The sequence below is a fragment of the Falco naumanni genome, chromosome 3, assembly GCF_017639655.2.
Source record: "Falco naumanni isolate bFalNau1 chromosome 3, bFalNau1.pat, whole genome shotgun sequence".
Classification (NCBI taxonomy): Eukaryota; Metazoa; Chordata; class Aves; order Falconiformes; family Falconidae; genus Falco; species Falco naumanni.
Window position 1 is genome coordinate 59,274,684 of NC_054056.1, and position 19,148 is coordinate 59,293,831.

General features: G+C 38.5%; 1 protein-coding gene across 1 annotated transcript in view; it reads left to right on the forward strand.

The window, feature by feature from the left end:
* The window catches only part of SPIRE1 (spire type actin nucleation factor 1), a 132,773-nt gene that overhangs the window by 77,238 nt on the left and 36,387 nt on the right, over positions 1 to 19,148 (forward strand). Inside the window, 3 exon segments of the mRNA XM_040586288.1 lie at positions 5,202 to 5,327; positions 15,423 to 15,506; positions 16,580 to 16,744. Coding sequence (XP_040442222.1) covers positions 5,202 to 5,327; positions 15,423 to 15,506; positions 16,580 to 16,744 — 375 coding nt within the window.

A 19,148-nucleotide genomic window follows, 5' to 3' on the forward strand; every position in this document is an offset into this window, starting at 1 on the left:
GACATAAAATGGAATATTATTATAATAACAACAACAACAATTGTAATGAAAAGGGGAGAGAGGGAGAGAAGAATAAAATCAAAAGGGGAAAAACCCAACAAACAAGTGGTGCACAGTTCAGTTGCTCACCACTCACTGCCCAATGCCCAGCCGGTCCCTGAGCAGGGATCGGAAGGCCCTGGCAAACCCACCCAGCTTATACAGTGAGTGTGACCTTCTATGGTATGGAATATCCCTTGGGCTAGTTCAGGTCAGCTGTCCCCGCTGTGTCCCCTCTTGGCTTCTTGTGCCCCTCCAGCCCTCCCGCTGGCGGGGCCTGAGAAACTGAAGGGTCCTTGACTTAGTATAAACATTACTTAACAACAACTAAAAGCATCAGTGTGTTATCAACATTAATTCTTACACTAAACCCAAAACACAGGATTGTACCAGCTACTGAGAAGAAAATTAACTCTATCCTGGCTGAAACAAGGACACAAACTCATGCCAAAACACTTATTCCTCTGAATGGTCCATCTGTTAACGTTATTCTGGATAATAAAGCAAAGCAAAATGCTTGGTGGAGTTTTATAAATACACAGATATTGTCTTCGTAAGATTTTTCCGGTAAGGCACACGACTCCTTGAAGTTAATATTCATAGGTAGGAATAAAAGGAGGGGGGAAAAAAAGCCCAATTACAAGATCTAGTTTATCTGCACAGAAATAAAATCTTTCAGAAAATAACCTTGACTTGGGAAGGCGTCTCAGGCTGAATTTTGATTTTTGAACTTGTTGCAATATGATACTGCAAAGGATGAGGCAGATACCTAGTACAGTTGCATGTTCAGTGATCTGTTGGTTAAAGTAATTTCTTCTTGTTGCTTAAGAAAAAGTACATCTTTTAAGTCTATGTTAATACTCCAAGGCTTTCAAAACACTTAACAAGCCTGGCATTTGCAGGCTGGTAGTATGTTTTGCATAATATCAATAGCTTGTCTTTGTGGCCCATGGGAAAAAGAAATCCTTTTCTCCTTTGTGGTGCATTCGTACAGGCCTTCTGCCCAAGATGATTGCAAGTGGAAACACTTTTTTTCTTTTGAAATTTTAATTCCAGCAGGCTAGGTGTGTTGTTGAAGCTTCCAGTATATATCTAGCCAAAAAAGTTTCACAAAACCTACATGAATTTTGGTGGGTGAGTCAGTTGGGTTTTTTTGTAATTTTAGGAAGTCCTTGATGGAATATATTCAAACAGATGCAAGAAATGCTGTTTGATTTCCTCAGATGGTTAAATTGTGATTTTTGTTAACACTGCTTTGGCTTGGTGCACTCTGTTTCCTAGTCAATTGAGGATGAATTTGGACAGAGGAGCTGGCAAGGCTATGGTATTTACATAATGCCTCTTTTTTCTGTGAACCCTGAATGTGGATGGAAACAGTCTCTAATCTTCTTAGTGATCTAAGCAAAGATTGAATGCTTTGGGTCAAGCTGGGTTTTGGATAGGCTCAGGGAAAAAAAAATATCCCAACTCTTCACAAGGATTGCAAATGGAAATAATTACAGACCAAGCTAGTTAACGTTTCAGTCGTTGATAATGTTTTTAATATTTCACCAGTTTGTAAAGACCACATAATCTGTTTTCAGCCATACTTTTTGAGACTTCTTGGAAGCAGAACAAACAGCCCTTGTATTAAGCTCTGGGCACTGTTTGCGTTCATTCCCCTTAGGATAGTTTTAAGTTGTATCATGAGGGATGAAAAGGCAAGTGTCAGAATAAGCAGCATACAGAGGCGTCCTTTCCTCGATGAACTCTGAATGGCTGGAAAAGACTGCAGAGCTGATCTTAATCCTTCTTATGCCATGACTGCCATGGTATGGTAAGAGGAGGAGTTGTTCATTAGGTGGCTGCCCTTTCATATCTCAAGTATTAAAATACTCTGTGATTTTTGTGGTGTGTGTTACAGTAACATAGCTTTTCAAACACTACTATCATAAAATTAAAGATATGATTCAAATTTTTTAATTTTTTTTTACAGTGGATAAATGCCCTGAACTCAGGCTGGAAGTGACGTTTCATACTTCATTTGCCTTGCCTAGATTTTGCAGTATTTCTTCATATAGAAGTTATAGCTTGTCAGGTGCTCTGAACAACATGCAAGTACAGTATATTACAATGGGGGGGGGGGGGGGAAATCACTGTCCTATTTGCATTTTCCTTTTTCTTCAGACTTACCTTCCAATCCAAAAATTTATGCGAAGTCACTTGACTTAATGTTGCCACAAGGGGGTTTTTTTTTATGTAATGCATCTTGACATAAGATCACTCAGAGACTGATTTTTCAGAACATGAATGTTAGTAGGAGCTGCTGGCCCTCATTTAATACCTGCAGCCTAATGTTTACAAACCAAATGGTTAACTTGTTATGTGATTGCTTTTGTAACTGAGTTCAACAGCAGGTGTTCAATTCTTTTTTTGCTTTACTTCATGTTCAGTAATAGAATCAAGATTATATCCATCCCCTGCTTGAAATTGCCGCCCTGCATTTTATTAACTTTCTGAATATTTGATGTAAATTGTTTCTAATCAACATGCTTTTACAATCAAGAAAAAAATATTTTTAAAAACCTGTGTGCAATCTTTATAATAATAAAATTTTATTCTCAGCTACGAAGATTTGTGCCATTTTAGGACCTTTTTGAAATTGCTGTTACTATTCTTATTTTTGTAAGCAGTATACTTCAGAATAAAATGCTCTTTATCTGTACTATAATTAATAATCAGAAATAGCTTACTGAAAACATAGTAAGGCAGGTAAAGACATGATTAGTTATTGAGATAAAGGAACACAAATTAACCATGCTTAGAATTTGGTCTTTTAAATGTTCTGAATTTTTCCTTAAGTCAAAAAAAATATTTAATAGCTTCTGTTTCTTTGGTATGTGTTGTCATTGTAGCACACAGTAGAGGTGCATCTGTTTCAGTTTTTCTCCTTTTACCTGCAAAGGGGATTATATGATTGGTTAAAAAAGGAAAAAAAAAAAAAAAAAAGAAAGAAAAAAGGGGAGGGGGAAAGAAAAAGGAAGAAAAAAGAAAGGAGGAAACAAAGAAAAAAATGTGGGTTTTTTTTCTGTCAATTATGCTATTGTGATTGTCGAGAAATAAATCTGAAGAGTTTAAGAAAATATTTGCCATCATTGTAAAGCAGTATCAAATTTGAAAGGGAGGGATCAAGGGCAGGTTTGTGAACATCTGCTTTGCATTTCCTGTATATAAGGAAAGTATATAGAAAGGAAGGAGAATATATACATGCAGGAAAATACATAAACTTTCCTTAATACATACTGGGTTTTTTACCACTGAAAGGATATATATATATATATATATGGCTACAATAATGACAACAGGATATTTCAGGAGCCCAAATTGTGCTTGTAAAAATCAAAGTTGTTGACGAAATCTGACCACTGAATTCTGTATTGTAGTATTAATTGGAAGAAATAAAAGACAACAAGGGCCTATGGCCTTAAAAAGCAACTTTTCAGTGAGACTGAGCCAATCTAAATCTGATTGCAACCAAAAGCCGTTGTTCAGCCCTTCCGTCCTTTCCCCACTCTGGCAGCATGTTCCCCTTGCTCCTTTTTGCCTGCGCTATTACATGTGTGTCTGTGCCATGAATAGTATTTGTCTCCCGCTCCACTTCCTTTGCGTTGTTAATTTTTCTCCAGGTGAGTAATCCTCTCTGAGTTAGGGTGTGAACTCTGGTGCCGGCATAAGGGCATCAGTAGACTGTACAGCTGGAGGCCACAGGACCGCACCCTTTAGTGGCAGTATGGATTTCAATCAAACTGAAAGCAATACGAAGAAGCAGCCCAAGCTTTACATGCATTGTGCCCCCTGTAACCACAGTGTTCGCTGTAGTGACAGCAGAGATTTAGACAAATATGCCACTAGGCTAATTAAGGACTCTTCTCCTAAAGAGGCTTTTGTCTCAAGCTTTAGTTCTGGAGATCTGAAGGTAGCCACCTGCTGCCTCAGGTTTTGGTTTGTTCTTAGGTTTAGCTCTATAGCTGAAAATACAGCTATATATAAAATAAACAGCTATTTTAAAACCACAGCAACAAGACAAATTTTAAGGCTGTGGTTGAGATTTTGTTTTATTTGAATATATACACCAGTATGATATATGATATGGGTGCTCTAGTTTTGGCTTTGGGTTTGGTTTTTTTTATTTAAAATTGTTTAGGGAACAAATTGTAGATGTTATTTTGTTCTGTCCATTTCCAGCCAAGATTTCTAGTACTTACAGGCGATGGATTTGACTTAGAGGAAAAAGATATTACAACTATTAGCGTCAGTGCTGAGCTATGCTACAATAGTTTGAGCTGGATGTTCATGAAGCTGGATGTTGCTCATGCCATTCAGGTTCCCCCTTTGGAATATAAAGGCTGGTTTCAGTGAAACTTCTCTCGTCAGAAATGGGAGCTGCACATTTTACTCTAAAAGCGATGCTGGAGTGACTGCTTAACAGTAGTTGTGAATGCTTATTAGTGATTTGAGTAGGCTTTCAGAGTTCTGCAGGTTCAGCGTACATGAAAATACCTATCAATGTTTCTTTACGTCATCTGTGCCTATGTCTGGAAACATTCATCAGTATCTGAGGTGAAGCAGTAAGCGTGTGCTTCCATGGCTCTTGCTGATTTGTAAAATCCTTGTACTGCTTGAAATAAATTAAATCGGAGTCTCAGCTTGACAATTACTCTTTACTTTTCTCCAATGCTTCATGCTTCCATGCTTTCATAAACAGTTCTCTTCCACATTCATAGGAAGCTAAACAACGGTTACCGTTAAAGCTTGTTTGAATAAAGCACGTTTTCCCAAAAATTGATACTGCAAGGTTGCTTTTTTCTCCTTCACAATTATGTTTTTTTGGTTTGGTTTTGTTGTTTTGTTTTGTTTTTTTTATGAAAAGGCCATGTCTTGGTTTTCAGTTTCCCAGTGTGTTGTTAACCAGTCCCCTTGCCATCTTCATAGAACTCTTCTTCTAAACATTCTCTCCCATTTATTTTATAAGATGCACCGAATTTCTGCCTGAACTTAAATGTCTTTAGGGATTTTTGTGCCCTAGATATTCTGCTGCATTTGCTTTCATGCTATCATGCTCTGTAGCATTAATGAAAGCAATGGGTCACTGTTTTGATATTGCTGTTTATTTTTCTTTCTAGCTGTGTGCTGCCCACCTGCCAACCCGATCAGAGGCACCGAATCACTATCAAGCAGTATGTCGGGCTCTTTTTGCTGAAACAATGGAACTGTACACTTTCTTGGCCAAAATTAAAAGTGCAAAAGAGGTAAGCAGTCTGAGAAGGTTTTCTGCTTTTGAGCTCTTCACTGTGTGAATTAGGCTTACAAAATCACTTCTGTACCCAGCCAGTAGTGAATGTCAGATGCTTGAGGAAATTGTCTGAGGAAATTTATAGATGTCTTGTAGAAATAGTTATTAAATATGACTAGTCTATTTGAGAGTAAACCAGAAGTTTTTCTTGGAGGGTTGCACGTTGCATACTTGCATGCATGTATGCTATGTATTTGAGTCAAAAATCTTCCCTGGTGTTTCAGGGATGTTGTGGAGCATCAGAGCTTTGCCTGGTGTTCCTCAGCATCTTCTCATGCCTTGTCTTTGGCTGAGAATTATCTGAGATTCTTCTTGCTCATGTTTTGTCCACAGTCAGCAGCTTTCCTTACCTTTGATGTATGAATGGCTTGTTTGTCTGTCACATAGGCTTCACAGTACAGCCAACTTAAAAAAGAGAAATTTCCACCCGTAGGTCATGATGCTTGTGTTCACTGCCTGCTTGGCTGTTGCTGTTGAGTGAAAGGCCATCTTGTGAACCACTGCAATTAAATGGTCTGGCTAAAGAGTAACGTTGAGGGTGGGTGGATGATTTTTTATGAAGATAGTTTCAGTGATCTGGCCTGCAGAATGGCTCCATAAAGTCGCATTAACACAGTGTGGTTGTTGGTTACATTGGGAAACTGGTGGATGAGAGGAAGGGCAGGAAGGGAAACATGCTTCTTAAAGCTGGTTTCTTCACTGAAGCCAGCTTGTCAAGTAACAATGCTTTCATAATTTTCCCTTTTAATAAATCCCTGAAGGATTTTCTTTTCTTTTGTAAGTCAAGATCTACAGTACCTTTTGAAAACCAGGATAAGATTTTACAGGCTGATGTCAAAATTTTGCTGCTGAAAGAGGCAGACCTGTTCTACCCACGCATACATGCTCCCACTTTTTCCTTCATCTGGTTCTGGGAAACAAAACACAACAAATAATAATAATAATAATAATAAAAAAAGTAGTAAGTAATTCCTTGTCAGGTTAATGAGCTGAATCAGCTCATTAAAGGTCAGATGTGCCTCAGAGCAGCACAAGAAGAGAGCATTTATCCTTACGCTGGTGGTGGGAGACGCAAACCAGTCAGAGGCATAAGGAACTGGTGCTGTCTTTCCTTCCTGGTTGAGATGCATCCATCCAAGGCAGAAGAATCCTTCAGAAGTGCTTTTGTGTTGCATGAGGTCAGGTTTCACCTCCACTTTTCATCCAGTCCTATTCAAAGTGAAAGCAATTTTAAAACTGAAGCAGTGTCATACAAGGATAACTTCGACAGTGGGGGCAGGGCTGAAGAGCCACTTGTTTTCTGAAGTGCCTGTGTTACGGTTCATTTGCGTCCAGTGCTCCTGATACAGCCAGCAGACAGGATACAGTGTCTCTGTGCTAAATCTGTCTCCTGAACCTTGACCTCATTAATTTCACATCTCATATCTTGACTGCTCCTTAGTGTTCTGACTACTGGTTTACTAACAGAGGGACCTGTGCTGGAAACACCTCAAGTAACAGCTATTGCAAAGTCCATGTTGAGACTCAAAGATAAGACTCTTTGCAGTTCTTTCTGCTCAGAGAGGACTTAACGTTTCCAGTGGTTCTTGAACATTCTGGCTACAGTGAGCAGTAATAAGGCATCTCTGTTGTCAGTGCCAAAGTAAAATATTTGGTTAATAACCGTTTAAAATGAAGTCTTAACAATAATTCTTCTAAAATATACTAAAAAAGTAGAAGGGTCTTTTGGATTTACAGAATATTTAATCACCTTGTAATTGGACATAAAAACTCAAGAACATCTGATCACACCATAGACCATACTATGAGTTAATCCCAAATGAAAGAAACCATTTGCTTCTCAAAGGCTGTTAGGGATTGTTTCAAAGCACATGTAGGTCAAAGGAAGTAATCCTTGTAGATGGAATTTTGGCCCTACTGAAATCAGTAGGACTTTTATGCTGCACCTGAGGCCAGAAATCAGATCTTTTGATTTTATTTTAGTCTGGATCAGTCCCCCAGTAGTCATACAAGAAGTGACTAAGAAAATTATCTTACAACCAGCTTCTGGAATCTGAATACTTTAGTTTTATGATGCACTTGATCCTTGCTTATGTCTTTTATCCAACTATAGATTTGAAATGTATTTAATTTTGAAAATAATGTAGTGTACAAATTAAAAAATGGGTATAAAGAAAATATGAGGCAGAAAGCTGTTAAGTCTTGTTACAGCATTTTAAAATGACCTCTGGTTTATACCTGAGGCAAGCAGGAATCATATGATCACACTAGGTGTGTGCCAGTAAAAGGTGTGGTATTGTTTAATATGCTCTTCTCTCTTGCAAATACATAGTTAATTCATGAGGAATATGGTTAAATAGTATTCAAGTAAATAAATTCCTTTTTCTTTTCCTTTTGTTACTGTCACATGAGTATTGGATATAAAGGAGAAAAACACTTAATACTTCATTAAGGTCATTTTATTGTCATGAATTTGTGGTGACTGCACTGGCTGATAACTAGGGACACCCCCCAACCCTCACCCTCCCCAAGTTACATACATCAGCTCCAAGTAAAAAAAACAAACAAACTTAGACTGTGTTTGCAACAGTAAAGGTGTCAGGAATTTTAAACTGTTAGTTTATTTCAAAAACTGACAGCTTTATTTGAAGATCTTCCTTTAGAATCCCTCAGACCTAGATGCAGTTGTGGACTCGAGATCAGTGTGAAATTTAAAACACTAAAAAAGGGGGGGAAATCCTCTAAAATTACTTAAAATAAATTTCCTATGACTAAAAATTACTTTGAAATTCCTTGGATTCTTTCTAGGGTTGCTGTATGGGTTTGGTGTCTGGGTATCTGTTTCCTAGGTATATGAAGTTAATAGTTTTTGTTCAGTAGGTGCTTAAACAGCCAACTTCACTGTAGTGGAAGAAGGAGAATTTTTCTCTCTAGAAATTCACTTGCTAGGAGTGGACCAAATACTGCAGCCCAGGACAAGTTTAGAAGGGAAGCAGACTGTGAAAGAGGCAGGAAAAATATTGCTGTGATGCGGTTTTCTATTTGGCACTATAAAAACTTGTCAGCATTTGAAAGTTACAGGATTTCATGAGAGATAGATCAGGAGGGATAGGCCTATAGGGTTGTAATATGTTTTGTTACTAGTATATATACTGAGTAGTCATGTGCTTTGCAGTCTATCATGTGAACATCACTGTTACATAACAAATGGAGTGTAGCTTCAGAAAGTGTTTTATTGGCACGCATTTGAGTGAGTGCATTAATCAGAAATGATGAAGCAATGAGTGAGCTGTTCAGGCTATCTCAGTGGATGTCAAATAAAATGTTTTAAGCACTTTGTCACATACTTGATGCCATGTGGCTTTTATTTGCAGTCTGATTATCTGTGTATGAAAGGTCAGCAGGAAAGCTGACTTGGAGACAGGGAGATGATACTTCCATTCTTAAAGAGAATGAAATGTTTGATGTGGTGGATGCACAGAACAGGGCTCCAGAGTTGAGAAAAGTGTGATACTACTATTGCAATAGTAAAAAGTAAAAATAAATAGAGCAACAGTAGTAAAAATACAGATTTCTGTGGAATAGCAGCTGCAACTCCAAAGGTAGGGTTGAAATTCGGTTAGCTAACGTTATCTAACTTTGCATCTTTTTGCAAGGTGAAGTTTTTTCTGCAAGTTCACTAGGGTGATTTTTCAGCTTGCTGGCAGCATCTGTATGCTGCTCAGGCTCTGTGAAATGTGCCCTTGCTGCAGACCCACCCTGGGTACCATCTGCTGCCATCCAGAAGTGGTCTTTTGATGGGCCAAGACCTCCTAACTCTGTATCCTGCTGTTTAAGCATTTACAGCTGATGACAAAAATGGAGTACAGCTCGTGTCATCTCAAGCAGCGAGCTTTTAAAATCGCAGTAGGAAAATTCCACAATAAAGGGGATCACTCCCTTTTTCTTTTCTTTTTTTTTTTTTTTTTTATTGTTTGTGTGGAAGTATAGTCAACAAGGTGGAGGAAATGCCTGTGTGTGGCGAGGGGGAAGGTAGTTTGAATATCTGCTAAAAATGGATCATATGTAAAAGAAAAGATTCATCTTTTTCAGGATCATCCAAAAGTCACTGAGATCACCTTTATTGGCACATAGCCATAGGCAGAACTGTAGGTGCAAATAAGAGATGTCCATGAGATAAAGCAAATGTTCCTGCTGGGGAGTATCTGAAAAGGTCACACACATTGCTCAGAAGTAGCATCAAGTGTGACTGAGAGACAGGGAGAGATTATGCAAGCACAGGAATGCAGAAATTGCTGCTCTGGATCGGACCAGGGATCTACCTGGTCTGCTATTTTATTGAGGGGATATCTGCCCTAGTTCTCCTTTAGCTCCCTTTTACTGCCCAGTCTTGCCTTTGGGTTAATGCTTCACGTGTGCTTAATGGCTGAGTGAGCCAGCAATGTGCCCTTGTCGCAAAGAAGCCTTACAGTGACATGGGCTACACTGGGAGAAGTGTTGCCAGCAGGCTGAGGGAGGTGGTCCTTCCCCTCTGCTCAGCACTGGTGAGGCCACACCTGGAGTGCTGGGTCCAGTTCTGGGCTCCCCATTATAAGAGACACATGGACATACTGGAGAGTGTCCAGCAAAGGGCCACAAAGATGATGGAGAGACTGGAGCATCTCATATGTGTGGAGAGACTGAGTGATCGGGGTCTGGTCAGCCTGGAGAAGAGAAGGCTCAGGGGAACCTCATCAGTGTCTATAAATACCTGAAGGGAGGGCGCAAAGAGGACAGGGCCAGGCTCTTTGCAGTGGTGCCCAGTGACAAGGCCAGAGGCAGTTGGCACACACTGCAACACAGGAGGTTCCCTCTGAACTTCAGGAAACACTTTTTTTCCTGTGAGGGTGACCGAGCACTGGCACAGGTTGCCCAAGGAGGTTGTGGAGTCTCCATCATTGGAGATACTCAGAAGCCACCTGGACATGGCAGCTGGCCCTGGGTGGCCATTCCTGAGCAGGGAGGCTGGACCAGCAGGCCTCCAGAAGTCCCTTCCAGCCTCAAACATTCTGTGAATCTCTGAGTGGTACCAGTAAATGGTGATGCCAGCCTCTAGCAGAATTTGTGAGTAGGCTGTGGGTGATAAACTGTACAACAGGCACAGCTGGGGCTAAGAGCCACCATGTGATGCTGGCCAGAATAAAATACAAGTGGTGTCGAGTAGGCATGTGTGTCATGTTTATGACAGTAGGTTTGACTTATATGTCAAAAATGTTTAGAGATTGATGTACACCTAATGCATCAAGATTAATTAATATTCCTTCCAAACTAATTAAGACTTCATATATTTTTGTAATTGGCTACATCTTCAATTGCAGTGAAAGTCCATGTGCATCAAAAACTCGTCCATAATTTCATTATCCACAGTATGCCTTGTAATTAAGTTTTTGGTAGAATACAGATAAAGCTCCCAATCTGTCATCTTTGTACTGTTCTTTTTAATCACATTGCCTTTCATTTATGTTCTTTCTGATGTAAAAACACAAATCATTAAGTCTGCCTGGATATATTTTGGTCTGATCTGTATAAAAACATAAACATACAAATTCTAATTAAGTACATGAGTATAAATGAAATTTTCTTTCTTTTTTTCCTGGTTTTGTGCCATGCAAAGACTCAATTGAAAAACAGTTAATTCAAAGTCAAGTGTTACTTTCCATTTAACATGGCTATATTGGTGTATTAAATGTAGAAAATATGATAATAGAGGTAGTTAATAGATACCTAAAAAATGTTAATGGCTAACTTATTTGGGAAATATGGTCATTAGCCAAATTACTCTTAATAGTCTTATGACTGTTAAAGCTGTTAAATGCCCTGCTGCTTGGATTTTCAGAAAGCACAGCTGAAGAAATAAATTGATTCACAAACTCTTCTGTTCATAGCTTCAGATTTGCCTACACTTCCAGGCTTCCAGTGACTCCACTTCTGCAACTGTGGTGTTGTCAAGTTTGCAGCCCCATCGTGATCTGTTTGATCCCTCAGTTTAGGAGCTTTAATAAGGGAAAAGGCTGCTGCTTTGGTTTTGTGGGAGTTTTGTGGTTGGTTGGTTGTGATTTTTTTAAAGGCGTTCTCACTCAAGAAGTGTTACATGCACTTGGTTTGAGGTTTTTTTGCCTCTTCTTAAACAGTTACGTTGAGCAGCATGGTGACTATTGGCCTTTCCAGGGCTGATCAAAGTGCATCAACTCACACCACCGCATAAGAACAACTTTGGTATCCGCTCGAGAGGTTTTCAGGGACCGATTTAACTGATCCTATTCCCATGTTTGAATCAAATGGGGTTTGGGTCTTTTCAAAGAACTAGAGTGATGCTGCTGGCTAAGCCCTTGGAATTTAAACCCAATTTGGATAGCTGAACATATGTAAAAGCAGTTTTCCCCCTGTGTGCAGGTTATATATTTTTAATTGAGCCTAGATATACAAGAATATTTTATTAGTTTTGCAGACAGCAGCGTAAGAATTACTTGCATCAGCGAACAAATGATTCCTGATTACGAATATAAACTAGAATGAGCAGTAGACCGTGTTCTGCAATTCGTGAAAGGCAAGTCCAGATCCAGATTCCTGAGAATAGTCTTCATTAAAACATTGCATTTTAAAGAGCATTTTGTGGAATCGAGTCTTTGACGCTGTGCTGACAAGTGTCTTATATAAACTCCCATCTGTCACCAAGCACAGGAGAGTGCATCTCAAATGTGGGACACGCAGCAGCAAATCAACTGCCTGCTTTTAATAGTGCAGCAAGACGTTTGAAGACATTTGGTATTTTTATTACTAGCTTTTCTCACAAAATGCAGTTCTTTTAAAAAAATGGCCAAATGCTGTAACGGTTTAAAAAAAGCCAAAGCCGTTGAAACTTCCTACACATCCAACCCTTATTTCCTGAATGAACACCCAGGCTGCAGTAGGGGAATGGGGTCTGTGGTATGGGTCTGAGGTTCTAGGATCGTTTAGAAAAACCCTTTTAAGACACTTCTGCTTTCTGAAATGGAAATCCATTTAGGCCATGTATTTATTACACTGTATAATAGCTTTTCTTAAGCCGTTGTCCCAAGGGTAAGTACAAGTGGCTAGGCTACAGCAGCTGAGGTTGCTTGCAGGTTTTGGATCACTGTTAAGTTCTGACAAATGGTCTATTGTATTTTAGATGTGTTGGTTTCTGCAGTTTACAGTTGAAACAGATGCTGAAACCCACTGATGCTGGCTGGGGGTGCTGGAGGGAAATTATAAGATTTCATTTTGTCTAGAGGTCTAAACATAATCATTTGTCACAGTGAATTTATTTCTTCCTAAGTAGCACCTGACAGGTGGAGAAGAGCTTAAGAGGCCTTCCTAAGCACTGGCTGCAAGGATAAAGCACTTGATGTTTTGTTTTCTCCCCAGTCCTCCAAAGCTTTCTAACTTATATAATGATGGAAATTCCTTTCCTTTCTACTATTCTCCACTAATTGCATGATGAGCTGTGTTTAGAGGTCTGAGCTGGGTGCCAGGGAGGTGAATTAACTGTCCCTATGAAGTGGGTGTCTGTGTCGGTATGAGGGCAGCACCCAGAGTACTCAGCACTAGGATGAGGAGTAAAAGCAGCCTGTCTTTGCCAGTAGCCTGTGCTTGTATCAGCTTATTTTTATCATAAAACTGCACTTTGAGAGACATATCTCTTGGCTGGCAGGTTTTGCTCTTGCAACTCTCCAGTGCGTGGTAGCCAGCATCACTTACAACTGTGCTTTCTCGGGTAGAAACTCCCCCTCTAGCTATGTTCCATGTTCCAGAGAAACTAATTAGATGATTGCCTGATTTGGAAGATCTTTCAGCTATTCAGGGTTGAGTTTTTCCCCCCCTTCTTATTTTCTGCTGTTAAGAAAACCAGGTTGTAATCTTTTTAGCTTCATGGAATATTTATGTCAGTCAAAGGCATCAGCCTTTGGGCGTAAACCAGCCTGGTAAACTGTATGGTAGGGCCCATGCTTGCTGAGATGGGTAATTGCCGCAAGACTTACTGAACAGTCAAGTAAAAGTTAAGTAGCTGGAACACCTTAATTTTTTAAAAATTAATGTGTACCTTCTAGTGTGGAAAGGAAGAGCAAATCTGACAGTTGTGAGCACATTTACTGTTAGTGTTAGCTTTGTGATTACAAAAAGGAAAAGAAGAAAATATAAGAATGGTTTTATATTTTGCAGTTTTTCAATAAATGTTAGCAGTTTGCAAGAAAGCAAGTAATTTACAGTTCACAGACACTGTATTTGAAATTATTACGTCAACTGTATGATACAGGAAAGAAGAAACCCTGGATGGCAACATACATATAAGCAAGGCCTTTATATTACTCGTTCTTTCCATTTTTCTGGGTTTTTTTTCCCTTGGAAAATAATGATTGCCTGTAAGTGTCAGACTGACTGCTGACCGCAGCGGCAGGACCAACACAAGTTTCCATAAAGACATTCTTTCCCAGTTGGGTATCCTGAGGTGATACTGCAAGTCATGCTAGAACATTTCTGCATTGTCCCATGGTATATTTGCTTCTGTACTGTGGGTGATCTATCGATTTTTTTAGGGTCTTCCTGTAAATTACGTATTTTATTTTTTATAGGGCAATGGTAGTATTTCTTGTTTGATATGAAAGCAAGTGTGTTACTTAAGACAATAAATAACCCATCTGCTCTCTTTCCAAAACCTTTGTGGTAGCTGACTCGTATGTGCTGTCTCTGTGACCAGGTTTGGTCGGTACTTGCGGTCTGTTGAATGTGCAAGTTAAGCACTCTTCCAGTGCTTCCATTTCTTCCACTGGAATGTTAGTAGTTTTGGAACTATTTCAGGAAATCGTTTTTACAGAATACTATTTTTAAGTTTTCTGGGAAGCTCAAAAGCTAAATTGAGACTGATGGTTCAGTTCCTTTAAAGGAAGAGCTTGAGTGCTTAAAAGTGAAGAAAAGACTTTTGATAAATAAATAACACCTGTTATACCTCTGATGTATTGCTTTTGTCTCATAAAATATCGGAGGATTTAATTACCCATTTTGAATACATTAGTGAGTACTTAGAGAACAGATGAAATTAAACATTGTTAAAGATTTCCTGGAAAACTCTCTGTAAAAGTGGAATGGCGTATTGAGAATTTGTTTGTACTGCTGATTTCAGAATATTTCAATACAGAAGTAAACAAAAAATAGCATTTTGAATATGCAGTAGTTTATGTGTAGAAGAACATGTCTGTAAAGCCACAGCCTTCTAAATCTTTCACTTGCATTTTTCTTTGTGCAGGCTTGCCTATTCTTTGTTCTGCTGTAACTTCATTTTTTCATATTCTTGTTAGTATAAAAGCTTTTTTTTGCCTCTTTGTAGACAATATTTTCCGTATTTGCATCATCTGATTTTGTTCATAAATAGCAGGTTTTACCTTTGAAAGATCTGTTTCTCTTCCTTGCATGATTTTGTTACTCAGATTTCAGAGTCTATAGCCACGTTACAGACTTCTTAATTGCAATGTATATGCAAGTCTGTCATTACTTGATTTAGAGGGTTTCTTATAGTTTATTTCTCCTCACAACTGACTTTCTGGGAATTTCTTCTACAAAAATGAGCTGCCTTGAATTCAACAAGTAATAGTAATTTTAGTATGAATGGGATCCTTACCAAGTCAGTAACATTTTCTGTGTTAGAGCTTAACAGACCTGGTAGGTGGTTGGGGTTTTTTCCTGTGCATAGCCCAATTTTAGGAATATTAAAATTTTTATGTCTAGTTTTTTCTCTGGCATGCTATTATCTGAGGTACTTTCATACTCAAAAATTAAGTTTTTTTTCCCCCCAGCATTTAAAGTCCACCTTGTAATTAATGGAAATATATTCAAATAATATTTCAAGTTACTTTTACAGTATTACTATTCAAGTCATAGAACATAGAGTAGAATACCCAAACAACATTATTCAATAAATGTCAAAAAATAAGTTTCAGTTTTACTTGAGAGTAGCGCCAACATTCATTTATTGACTCAATTTTCTTTTCAATGGCAGAATTTGAAGAAGATTCAAGAAATGGACAAGGAGGCAAGTGATGAATCCAGCACAGATCTTGATGACTTAAAAAATGCTGACTGGGTAAGAAACAATGGAATAGTGATTCAGTATCATTACTAGTATTTTATATTTCTTCATAATGCTTACCTAAAGTTCTTTGGGTTATGTTACAATCAGCGTCTGGGATTTTTTACGTATGAATTAATAGTAACTCATGACAAGTTGGAAATAAATGGAGTCTCAACCTTTCTTTGCAGACACATGAAACAATACAAGTATCCAAGCATTACATTTTTTTCTTTAGACTGTTTTCATGGAGAACCTTTTGCAATTTAAAAAGACTGGACACTTAGACAGATATCATGCTGACTGCCCTTCAGAGGGGCAGTCAGGCAGTAAGCAGAGTCTCCAACTGAGTTTCTCCAACGGTGAAAGAAAAACGTTACAGAAAAACTCTTAACAGAAACTAGCTTGGTTTATTTTCTAGTTACTATTCTTCCTAGTTCATAGAGGATTATTATGAGTATCTTAGAAAGTACTTGATTTCAATCTCCCTATCTTCTATCCATCACCTGTTCTTCCTCCTCTTCAGCTATTCACTGCCCAGAAAATGAGAGGGAGGTGTTACTTATGTGGGGCTTTTACAGGCAGAGCAAGAGGAAGTTTAGTGCTGAGAAGATATTGCTAGACCTTAGGATTTGGAGTCTATTCCAAAACTTCTATTTGAAGGACAACTGCTGGGAAATTTTGCAAGAAAGTACTGGGCCTAAGGGAAACAAATTTTCGCATTCAATCGCTGTTTTAATTCACGTACTATTAGCTATAAGTCTAGAACTTCCCTGACATGCTTGCAGTATACTTGAAATGGAAAAATGGTGTAAGAATTTCAGATGCTTTTTCTTTATTATCTTAGACATGAACATCACCTGAAGTGTGACTCTGCACTCCTGATGAATTGCAACAAAGTTTTGTTACACTCATGAGGGTTAAAAATAGGCTTATATAAAACAAAACAGGTTTTGGTTGATTTGTTAAAAATAAAATAGTACAGCTGTAGATATTTGGTGGTGTTCTGAAAGGGGAATGAACAACTTCGGTTTAATCAGAGTTGGTATTCAAGGATAAGGTATCAAATAAAATTCCTCTCTTTTCAGGCTCGTTTTTGGGTACAAGTGATGCGAGATTTACGGAATGGTGTTAAACTTAAGAAAGTTCAAGAGCGTCAGTATAATCCACTCCCAATAGAATATCAGCTCACACCCTATGAAATGCTGATGGATGATATTAGGTCCAAACGTTACACCTTAAGGAAAGTTATGGTAAGTCAGGAGAATCACCACAATCTGTCAAATCTGAAATGTTCTTTTTGGGTTTTATTTTCTTCTCTTTTTTTCTGAGGACCTTGAAATTATGATTTCATGTAATGTTCGTGGGTTTTATATGGCATCTTGACATGGTACATTGAGGGGAAAAAAAGAAACCAACAAATGTTGTGTATTTTGTTTTCCATATGTCAGGCATTTAAAATTCTGAAAGACATACCTATATATCATATGCTTGAACAAATGACTTGTGTTAGTTTTATGGTAACCTTAAGAGTCATATCAAAAGTCCTGTCATGCTTTCCACTGAGAGATTGTTTTAGGCTTTTCTTATTGGGGAGAACATTTATCTTGATTTACAACATAAATTTTGCAATTCCAGAATGGAAAGTGCTACTGTGTTGTTACATGAGTGAAACTGTGATGGGAAAGGAAAACCTACAGTGGTTGAAAACTTATATTACCTACTACCTATATTACAGTGTTTGAAAACTTACGTTAGTATGACCTGTTAGGAATTTTCAAGGAATACGCTATGTAAAAAATGTTAAATCTACAATTTGTAGAAGTCGAGCTTAATTGTTTTCAGCGTATCCTATCACTGCTTTCAAGTCAAGACAATATGCCAAATCAAGCTGGAGAGTGTTGATGGATCTCCTTCCCCTAGATACTCATAAAGGTGCATGTAAAATTGACTTGAGGCATGCTTTTTGTCAGAACTCATTTGATATTTACTGGTGTCTCCCTGTTCTTTCTTTCCTTTTGGTGTATATTGTGTTCAACATTAAGATGTTCTTCCTGATAAGCTAGCAACTGATCTAAAGGGCTTCTTATCCCTAGTAGGACTTTTTAAACCTTTGTTAGAGACATGTGTTTGGTCAGTGTCAATATTTATACCTTGCACTTACTTATCTTTGCCTGGTTTTGGTTACAGTGGAAGTATTGTCTTAGAATATTCAGTGATCAAATGCATTTGAACAAAAGCAAATGTATTTGCTTTCCTGCCTAAACCTCACACAACCTTTGTTAGTGAGAAAGCCGTTGTTCCACCAGAAAAATTCAGAAATGGGTGTGTGGAGGGAGACGAGAGAGACAGAAAGCATGTAATTTATTCTATCAGAGATCATTAGCAAAAAGAATAAAAGAGGAAAAAATTGGAACAACTACATGGGGAGCAAAATGCCTTTTATATATGAGCTAAAAGTACTTTCCTAACCAAGATCTGGGTTAGACTATCAGATTGTATTTGTTCTCTGTGGCAGATGTTGCTTAAATGTTGAATCAGTAGGGTAAAATGCATACCCAGGTAATGATGTTATGTCTTTCTACTAACAATTCAGAGAACTGTGCTGAGTGTTCCTACTACCCACTGCAAAAGAGGAACATTCTCCTGAGGATCTTGATTACTCTATGCGATCAGGATGGTAGTTTTGTTTGAATGGGAACCCCTAGGTCATCTAATTTTGCTTTTGTCAGACTAGCCTTTAATTCATCTTCTACTGAGCAGGCTCCTGCCTCTTCAGAAGAGATTTTCTTCATTATATGGTAGGTCTTGGAGGCACAGCTGCTCCTGTGCTCATCCAGACTGTTGCTGTGTATGAAATGCCTGCAAGCATCTACTTTTGTGCTGCTATCTGGTCTACTAGGTAGATTGTCCAAAGTGACCTCTGGGCATAAATATGAATTTTGATTACTATCACCTGTGGGGCTGTCTGTGATGCAACTGCTGGTACAGCCTGACAACTGCTAATGATATTGTGTTAGAAAAATAAATTCTTTCATATTAGAAACCTTAAATTCAGTAACTTGGATTCTGCTGCAGGGTTTGCTTGAAGAATGTGCAAAGCATGCACAATGATAAGAGTCCAGCTGTCAAGCTGTGTGTGGAGCCTGAAGGATTCACATAGAATTACAAGTTCAATTAGACTGCATAAATACAGCATCTTCTAGCTGGCTATCATGGGTCAAAGCTGATTGTATGTATTCCCATCAGAGAAAACTGTTGCAGTTGTTGAGAAGGACAAGAATCCTAAATCTGAATTTTAAGGCAACCTGGGAAAGATGGATTATGTTTCTTTCTTTCACTCAAAACAGATGTTTGGCAAAACTTTCCTTAAAAACATTTTTTGCTTTAAATTTATAGATACTATTTTTGGACTTGGTAGCTTGTGAAAATGCATTTGCTACTAATGGGAACAAGAGGTTAAACTTTTTAAGTAAATGGGATGCACCATGGAGTCTTTACTGTTCTTTTTATTAATATAATGCTATCTTACTAATACAAAGCAGAGCTGCCCCCCAGGCGGCTGGTGCGTGGGGCTGTCCCTCCCCAGGGGCAGGGCCCTGCACCCCCTTTGCTGAACTGCATTCGGTCCCCCCCCGCCCAGCTCTCCAGCCTGCC